This window comes from Galeopterus variegatus, unplaced genomic scaffold (assembly GCF_000696425.1).
Source record: "Galeopterus variegatus unplaced genomic scaffold, G_variegatus-3.0.2 Scaffold2500, whole genome shotgun sequence".
Taxonomy (NCBI): Eukaryota; Metazoa; Chordata; class Mammalia; order Dermoptera; family Cynocephalidae; genus Galeopterus; species Galeopterus variegatus.
This window is the reverse complement of record NW_007728611.1, coordinates 33,878-43,860: the sequence shown is the minus strand read 5'-3', so window position 1 is coordinate 43,860 and position 9,983 is coordinate 33,878. Positions and strand designations below refer to the sequence as shown.

At 46.7% G+C, this 9,983-nt stretch overlaps 1 protein-coding gene across 2 annotated transcripts in view; it reads right to left on the bottom strand.

Moving 5' to 3' along the window:
* Window positions 1-404, bottom strand: part of SETD7 (SET domain containing (lysine methyltransferase) 7) — a 65,143-nt gene extending 64,739 nt beyond the window's left edge. Inside the window, exon 1 of one of the 2 annotated variants that reach the window (XM_008581990.1) lies at window positions 73-404. In XM_008581990.1, the coding sequence (XP_008580212.1) occupies window positions 73-112 (40 nt within the window). In that variant the 5' untranslated portion in view covers window positions 113-404. The remainder of the gene's footprint in view (window positions 1-72) is intronic. The other variant, XM_008581991.1, reaches the window with a different exon arrangement.
* Between the last annotated feature and the right edge of the window lie 9,579 nt (window positions 405-9,983).

The window sequence follows — 9,983 nt, the reverse complement described above, 5'->3', positions numbered from 1 at the left end:
GGCAGCCCGCCACTCCTTCCGCGCTCCGGGCCCTCGTCGCCTCCTCCCCCGACCCCAGAGAAATGCTTGTACCTTCCACCGCCTCCTCCACCATCTCGTCGTCGCTATCCATGGCGCCTGGGGACCCTGCCCAGCTTCGGGCCGCGCGGCTGCCTCCCGTCCCTCCGGGTGGTGCTCCCGGCGGCTGAGCGAGCGCTGGGGCTGAGCCCTGCGAGTTTGGAGGAGGAGGAGGAAGAGGAGGAGCAGTCGGGGCCGGCTCGCGCTGCCTCCCCCTACAGCCCTTTCAGTTCCTCGGCCTTGAGCTGCTGCGGCAGCAGCCGTCCCCCCTCCCTTCGCCCACTTGCCCCTCGCCTCTGAGGCTCCGGGGTGCCGCCGTGGCCGCCGCCGCCGCTGCAACTTTCTCCTGTAATACCCCCTCTTTGTTATCGAGCAGCTGATCCGCTGACATCACCCGGCGCCGGTGCGCTCCCTCCCTCGCTGATTGACAGTTCCCTGTCCCTTCCCAGAAGTAAGGCTCCCCCAAAACGAAAGGCGCTCCGGGGCCGCGCTTAGTCTGCGCCCCGGCCGACCAGCCCCTTGTCCCGCCAGCGTTTATCGTGTGCTTATGAGCGGCTTTGCGCGCTCCGAGCGCGCCACGAGGTCCCTGGCGCTGCCGGCTTCTCGCGGGCACTTGGGACCTCCGGGTACCCGCCCTCCGGGGGCTCAGAGCTCCCGACCTCCAGCTGTGCCAGGGCAACTTGGAAGTCCGCCGTGCACCGCCCGCTGGCACCCCTCGGGGCAGCCTCCAGAGTACTAGGGGAGCTGAGAAGCGTTTCTGACGCTCTGGCGCCTAGACTTCCTCTTGCCCTCGCCCCCACTTCACCCGGAGCTGCACCAGTGCGGCACGCACGAGAGCGCAAGTGTCCCCGTGGCCCCGCATCACGTCTGCGAGCCGGTCTGCCCTACTGGAGGGGGTGTCATCCCGCCTCGGTTCCTCCGGACTGCCGGTCCCATCCCAGTGTCCTCAGTCTCCACCCTCATTCGGATCGCCAGGCCCTTGGGTGATTCAGAAATTCATCAAATCCAAATGGCAGCGGGCTCTTTATCAGGCAGGAAACAAGCCACACGGAAGGCTCGGCAGGTTCCTTCTCGCGGTTGTGGCGATAGAAAAGGAGCCACCGAGTGGAGCTAACGAGGAAGGACCCTCCCTCTGGCGCGCCTCCTTCTCGCGCCTCCTGCTGTACGTGTGATGTCCCCAGCTGTCTCCCTGTTTTTCCAAGTGCCAACCACTTCACAGATTCAGGCGTCTTCAAGTGGAGAAAACCAGTGGGCTCCCGATACGCGGCCCAGCCACTTAGTGTCATTATGGCGCTGCCTCTTACAGGTGGCAGTAAAAGGGCGGCCGTAAATAGCCGGTTAAATGGATGCAAATGTACACAGTGTACCGTGGAATTACCGGGTGCAGCTCTGGGCACCTGCCAAGAACAGCTACGGCATGCATGGGGGGAGGGGGCGGGGAGCTAAGAAAGTTGTTCCAGTTTGTTTTCTGAACAATAAATGAGACTTTGGGGATTTCAAAGTACTTCCAGCGCCCGGGAGACCACTCCTTGTTTGTTTCTGTGCTTAAATGCCAGATGTATATATATATATTTTTTTATCGAGTATTGCTGGCTTTTTTGTTTTTTTGGGTTTTTTTGTGGCTTGTTTTTTTAAATTCAGCTTTTCCTCTGTGAAGAAGAGAACAATGCTAGGGACATTAGCCCCATACACTGCCAGGAAGTTTGGCTCCTTTCGACTGTTTTAGAAAGACAGGAAGAACCCCGGACCAGGAGTTAGGAGACTTGGGTCCTGGTGGCACTCATCTGCAGCCGTGTCCTGTGTCCTAGGAGCACGCACCTCCTCCGCCACGCACCGCACCGCGCGCCTGAATTCCTTCTCCAGGAGGTTAGAGGTTTAGGCTACACTGGTATCAGGTCCCTCAGGCTTAGAGTAGATCATCGGAGGTCCTTCAGCTTAATCTCGACCTCTCTGAAGTATTCCGGCCTAGGTTTAACCTCCTTAAAGTCCTTCAGTGCAGATACCTGGGGCTCAAGGCTACACAGAGAAAGTGTTCCTGCAGTGGAAGGTGGGAGAGCCACTGCAGATTTAGGTCACATCATTTTCAAACATGAACCACAGAACAGGATTTTATTTCTGATTTTTTTTTTTTTAAGCCGTCATTGACTGAGCTTGGTCATTCGCAGGTTTTGAGTTATATGATATTTTTTCTTATTTTCCTTTTTTACATATTACCACCTCCCTTTTGTATTATACTGATGCATAAAAACAAACCTGATATTCATCTTCTTCCCCAGTTTCCTGTTTATTTTCAGGGGCAAAAAAGATGCTGAAAAGTAAAGGAAGCAGCAAAAATAATTTATTCCTTTACTCAAAAGGGTGAGGCAGGGAGTAGGGTGGGTTGGAAGAAATCTCCCTTCAGAACACACAGGAGACACAGGCTCATGGTGGGTAGGTATGTGGGGGGGGGGGGGGGGGAGGAATCATGTCACAAGTGCCCTGCCCTTATTTTTAGGTTCAGAGGAGGATATCCAACTGTCCCCTCGGTGCTGTGAGTTTTTCCCAGCCTATACTGCACACCTAAACTGTCAAGTGCTTCCTTTCCACCTGCTACCTTGAGAGGACTTGGAACTCTGCACACAGCTCTCATCACTGGAACAGGCCTCCTCTGCACCTGTGAGGGATGGGGTGGCAAGTGACTGGGTCTTCCCAGCAGAATTGGCAGGGACGGGAGTGAAAGCTGCCTGAGAACCTTCACCAGATCTGCATGTGAGGCAGCAGCAACCAGGACACAGTCCCATTCCTCTTTCCCCACCACTCATTCCTGCTGGCTTTGGGCCCAAAGCTTAGGCAGAATGTTTTTATGACTCCCTTAAGACACACTTGCATGGAGAGTAGAATTGTGGTTACTAGAGGCTGGGAAGTGAAGTGGGGAGGAGAGAGAATGAGAGGTTGGCTAATGGACATGAAATTACAGGTAGTTAGGAAAAATAAGTTCTAGTGGTGTACAGTCATGCTAGGCATCTATAATTAACAATAATTTATTGTATTTTCTCAAATGGCTAGAAGAGAGGGGCTCAAATGTTCTGTTCACAAAGAAATGACAAATTTTGGTGATAATGAATTTGCTAACTACCCTGATTTGAGTATTTCACATTGTATACATGTATTAAAATATAACTCTGTACCACATAAATATGTACAATCAATACATTTCAATAAAAGATAAATTCCTTAAAAAAGATACACTTGCATTTTTACACATCATTTTGTGTATGTTTTCCGTCTCCTTCCCTAGACTGACTGAATCTTATTTATAGCCCCAGAACCCAGCACCGTGCCTGGTACAGAATGTGGGTTCAGCATTGCCAGTGATGATTTTGCAGATAGGAATATTCTGTTTTATATAAACAGAGCTGAGTCTTTCTCACAGACTGGATCCTTCTCCTGTGTTTTGGCAACGTGCTTTGTTTCAGCTCTAGTCTAAAGAACATTTTTGAGTTGTTCTACTTGTACTTCCCTGCATCTACTGGTCCCAAATCTGCTTCCATTGCACTCTTTCCCCCAGTTTTCTCCATTGAGAGCTCATTTCATAAACCCTCTTTCCACTTGGCTTTCCACCAGTTTCCGCTCTCCTACTCTGTACCCACCAGTGTGGTCATGGCTAGAAAATCAATAAAGCTCTTAATTACAAATGACATGCAGCAGCAGTAGTAACGGTGTGGTGGTGTAACAGTGTGGCTCAGCTCCTAACTTGGAGGATCCCAATGCGCCAGGACAAGCCCTACCAGGGAGGAAAGGGACTGCACAGGACATCCAACATCTAGGTCCTGGGGTGGGACTGGCTTCCACGTTCACACTGAGGAGTGACTTTTCTAAGCTGCTCTGACTTAGCTTCTGTTGCCTCCAAGGATATGTCCTTGTCTTCACACTCAGCATGGGAAACATCATTCTCTCTTCCACTGCAGCAAGCAGTCAAAATACTGAGTTAATTCTATCCATTTTCTACACAAGTCTTTCTCTGGACAAGGCTGGTGCTTACTTACAAGACATATAACTTTTGCAATAAATATATTTTACAAGTTTCTGTCAATTTGCCACTATGCATGATAAGCAAATTGTGAAGAACCTAGTGAATGGGGGCCTTGTGAGGGATTCACTACTGTTGGCTGTTACTGACTCCTCGTCCTTCCTTGCTGGTAGTGGTGGGAGGGCCCAAGCAGTCTTTCGGGTCTCCATGTTCCCGGGAGACGGGAGCCTCAGCGGTAGGGTGTGTCATCAGGGACTTTCCAGGTGCCCCGGTAGATTTATGGTTGGTGTCCTGGTTCTGGTTTCCACCACTTGCTTACACTGCTGGCAGGGAGACAAGTCTAGAAGGAGTGAAGGAACTCTTAAGTAATCAGCAAGTCTCATTTTGGCACTGTTCACTCCTTAACAAGATTTTTTTTCCCACCAAATTTGCCAGTTTGATTAAGTTTTCACCTTACCTCTTTGGTTCCACCAAGAACTAGCTGAGCAAATGGGCAATAAAGCTCCCTGTGCCTTAATTTTCCCATCTGTAAATGAGGACATTGCACTACATAAATTTTAAGCTCAAACCACTGTTCCTGGGGAAAAGCTAAATAGAGCATGCAGAGCCTCAGGGACAGGCACAGAAAGGGGAAGAAGCCAGAGCAACTCTAACAAACGATATCCAAGTCCCGAGTCATCTCACCTTAATGGCACTGAGAGGGTGAGGGAAGGACCTTTATCTTTACTCTAGAGAGAGAGGCATGGGAGTTTCAGGGGAACCACAGTTCTTGGGTTCAGAATCACTGAGTCACTAATCAAGAGGCTAACTGTGTTAGTGACAACTGCAGGAACAGGAGGGAGGGGTGGGAGAGGAGCAGCGAGCAGGAGAAGGGCGTGGGGGAGAAGATGAGGATGAAAGGGGAGCATTTGCAGCATGTGGAGCACAGGGAAGAGAAGGAACATCAAGGGCACCGAATAAAGGTCCAGGAGCAAAGAGAGAGATGGAGACATTCATTGTGCTGGAAATAGACCTGACTGCATCAGGAAGACAACTCACGAATTCAGGGTGACCTGATTTGATTACAGCAACAGGAAGTGCAAGAGAGAGAGGGCAGAATAACCTGACCCGAGGAAGTGAATTAAATAATAGAGAAGACACCACAGTTGCCATGGCATTAAAATACTTCACGCCCCATTAAGCTCCTTTTCTCTCTTTTGCTTGATTCTTGATCTTGCAACATGTTAATGTCATTGCAGTATATCCAGTAAACTAAGTTTAGACCTTCTGGGGCATGGGAGAAGGGAAGATACAGCCCAGATCTCCCTCTTTGTATTGACTCTGGGCCATATTCTTCCTCCACAGTGTGTTTGATTCTCTTGCTCTTTGCATTGTGAGATATGAAAACCCTTGTGAGGCTTGGGTCTGGTGAAGTTGCTGAGTGACACAACTTGAAAGAAAAAAGAGAAAAATTGGAAACAGATTTTGGGGGCAACTGCTTTAGAAATTATTTCAGAAAAATCAATAAGATGCAGAAATTTGAAAAAAATACAACCACCATCAAAACAAAATGTATTTTCTTAAATATTATTATATTTTATTGCTTTTGAAAAATTATTTTAATGGGCTATAATTAAGATTATTGGGTCCTGCAATTTGGTCTTATGCAAAAGCAGATATTGCAGAGGGTGGGTACATTGTATACTCTTTTGACATTACTGTACACAGGATGAATGGAAGGCTATTTCCAGCTGATACATTTACCACACATGTCACAACATTCATCAAGACCCAGATCCTGACCTTCCTCAAGTGGACTCACATTAACCAGACCCCAGAGACTGATGTACTTATCTGAATAATGACTGACAGATCAGAATACTCTGTCATGGCAAGTACAATATCTCTTTGTAGATGAATAGACTTGAGAAGATAAATTCCATCTAGAAGTTTATGTAGTTAGTATCGAGTTAGGATAAATGAAATTAATTGTGTGGTCCACAAGAGAAACACTCTTGACACAATGTCCTGAAAGCCCTCCCACTCCTGCTTATAAGGCCCTGCAAGCTTGAGACTTTGAGATACTTTGTCCATACTCTGGTTTATTCAAACTACTTTCTCTAAACCAGTTTCTCCACACAGCATTTTATATAGCCAACTAGGCAGATTTACACTTTTAAGGTCATAACCACATTCTCTTTCTATCTTCCTGATATTATAGTTGTCACTTTAATGGGAATTTGAGGTATCCCTAAATTTTTCAGTCACAAATTCAGTTACTGTCTCAGTTTACTGCCACTGAATTCTAGGCAATCCCATTGTGTGTGCAGATTTTGTTAGTCTAACTTTCTGAGGGCAACCTGGTTCCCAAGTTCTTGGGGAAGCACCTCATTTTTGCTTCCTGGGCCACCAACAGTGGCCTAACCTTCCTTAAGCTGCCATGGATTTTAGATAAATAGACCAGACATATTGACACCCAAATGGCCTGTCCTGTGGTAGAGTTGTACATGTTTTCCTGAGTACCCAGCTAGAGGAGTAGAGAGGTTGGCCCTTTAATATCATGACTTAGGCAGTGAAATTTCACTTTGAAGATGCAGATACCATCTACCATAACACAGATGGAGAGCAAAGTGCCCTCTTCATTGTTCAAATAGGACTCTCTGATTTTGAACTCACTATCCAAAAATGAAAATATCCACATGGTCCTATTAACTCAATCACAAACAAGAACAGGTTGATGAAATGTTTCAGGGGACCCTGATATTGAAATGACACCCTTGATCCCTAGGCAGCCCACACACAGAGGGGCATGATGCTAAGGCATACCTCCTGGAATGCACTTTGCTGGGGACCTGCCTTTCAGTCTCTTTGAATATGGAGTGTCCTTTCAGGTCACTTAAGATTCTATTGATCCTTCTTGCTGAGGCCATAGATCAATTCTCAGGAAATTGGCTTGGCCAACCTTCTGGAATGTTTTTCAGATAAATTTAAAGAGCCAAGCTCAAATGCTCTTGTGCTCATGACAGAGGAACACAAAGAAAGCTGCCCTGTGGTAGGTCTTGCACTGTCTCCTTGGAAAAATGCCAGTTGAGCAGCTCTGCTGTGGGAGTAGGTCTTCTGCAAGCCATAAGCAACTCTTCCCAGCCTGGCATCCGGGGAATGGCTCAAGCCTGGGATGAGCATGAGCTCCCCAGCAGGACAGGGAGCCTAGTTATTGCTCGGCTGTGAAGTCTGGGCACCTCCTCCACATTATCTGTGCTCCACTACTCTCTCTCTGTGATTCTCTACCTATGCAGGTGTGGCAAAAGGTTATAATTTGAACCAGGCTAAGTTTATTCTCAGTTGAAATAAGAGAGACAGACAGCTCAATGATCTTTCCCTTCCCACTGATATTGGCAGAGAGGATCTAGGAAGGCCCAGTAGCCGGCCTCAACTCACACCCCTGTCCTCTAGCAGGTCCTTGACTCCACTACAGAAAGAATTCAAGGACAGAGTTATAGTACAAAATGAAGACAGGTTTAATTTAATGGTTCAGAATTATAAGCTTCACAGAGAAAGCGTGGCCTACCTCCAGAGACTGAGCAGGATCTGCACCAAGTTAATATAAAAGTAAGAAATGCACACTTAATGTTTCCTGCGAAGGGTAGGCTGGCCCAAGAGAGTGAGCAATAGCCCATTAGAAATAAGCTTAACACATAAGTAAAGTATGCATATTTCTTCCAGCAAGGTGCAGGCGGACTGCAGGAAAGCGAGCAACAGCTGCAGCAGGTATGATACAAAAGTAAGAGATACACATTTACAGACAAAGAGCAGGCTGGTCCCAGAGTGAACAGCAGCCTCCTAAAGGCAAGTTTGATACAAAAAGAAATACACACCTCAGGTGAAGTGTGGGCTGGCTGTAGAGAGAGTGAGCAGCAGCAGCCCTGCCTTCTACCAGGATTCAACTTTTGTAGTTTCTCTATCTAATACATATTTATACCATCTAATGAATATTCAATTAAGGGGTGGTTCCCTGTTATGTAACATAGTCTTCACGTGCTCAGTTGATCTCTTTTTAGAGCATGTTCATTGGCCAGATTATATCACATGCTCAAGACATATTCAAGAATATTCTGTGCTCTTTAACACCTCTAGGGGAAGGTCATTCAAAGGAGAAATTCCACTTTACTCAGCATGCTTGGCTACTAGGGTTATATACCCCTTTTTACTGAGCATACCCAGCCTCTGGATTTGCATAAGCCAGTCCCTTGTGGTCTCAATTTCTCCCTGTTGGTGCTGAAAATAGGTCTGATAAGCACAAATAACTTTCCTCTCGGGGAGGGCCTAATACCCAGCCTCTGGATTTGCATAAGCCAGTCCCTTGTGGTCTCAATTTCCCCCTGTTGGTGCTGAAAATAGGTCTGATAAGCACAAATAACTTTCCTCTCGGGGAGGGCCTAGAGGAGGGACCTGAAACCTTGGGGAGTGGCTTGAAACCCAGAGGTGTGTCCTGTAACCTCAGCCCACGGAAACCATGAATATCCTATCTCACCACAAATGTAGGTTTGGTTTATCTGCAATTAACTTTCCTTATTTCAAAATAGTTCCTCTGAAAATGTGTATTAAGAATTTTGGTGCTATACAGTGAATTTGTCTTCTTTACAGGCTTATTTTCATCCAAGGGACTATTGCTGTTGCTTCCATACTCTTTGCAAGTATTTGGAGAGGTTTATCCTAAATAAAAACCAATTTATCATCTCTGATTTCATTTGTACCTCACAGTATCCCCAAGATCAGAGGAGGTTAAGGACTTGGCCAGGATTACACAACAAAAACATGGCCAAATGAGTCTCAAATAAAGGCCCATTGGGTCTTCAACCATACCTCACATTTTGTGCAAAGTAATGAGAACCTTTAGAGGATGGCTATAGGAGGGCAGGAGAGAAGTGAGAAGAAAATGGCATTTAGAGACAGTCTCCTGTGTCCTAGGAACTATAGTCACATAATTTCACTTAAAACTGAAAGTGATCTTCTGGAGTATTATCACCACTTACAGATGAGCAAACCTGAGAATCTGAGTTTAAATAACTTTTCTGGGGTCACATAACTTGTGAGAGCGGGATTGGAGCCATAGCTGTCCAAACCATGAAGAGGCACATACAGAAAGAAGAAAGTGAAATAACAGGACAATTGTGGAGAAAGAATTCTAGAACAACGTTGAGTAAGGAAAAGTTCTTGAAGAAGCTCTACATCAATTTTCATGGTGCCATATAAGATGGACTTATGGAGAATGCAAAGCCTCAAAAGCATATATATGGCTGGCCTAGGGTAGCAGAGAAGAGCATTGAATTTGTCTTTGGGGGTACGATTTTATGGAGGTGTTCCAAGTGACCCTACCTTATTTGATATGACCCTCATTTATTTAACAGGACCTTCATTTATTTCACATGACATACTTCTTAGGCTCAAGTTGCTTGTTTGTTTTTCTGGTTATGGTGGTTGAGTGGAGGGCAGAAATTTTTTTCTGCTGTACTGTGTTATCCTTCATAGTGCCTAGCATGGTGCTGGACATGTAGGTATCCAGGAGATTTGGGCAAGTGTATTGCCAGGAGGAACCATTTTACCATTCTGCCATTGAGGACCAATCCAAACAATCCCACCATGAGCAAGTTGGTTGGTCATGGCTGACTATGACCAGCTGAGGAGCAATTTACATCTGACAGATGACATTTGAGTTGTGGAAGTAGAAGACAGAAAAATACTCTTTGGAAATTTTCATTAAATTTTTTTTAGAAGTCCAATCTCAATCTACAATTTTTTTTTTTTCGTGCCCGGCAACGGATTGCAACCCTCAGTGTCGCGCCCGCACCGGACCGGGACCGGCCACAGGATCGCAACCCTCGGTGTTGCTCCCGCCCCTCGCTCAGCCAGTGAGCGGCCGGTCTCCATGTGGGATCCG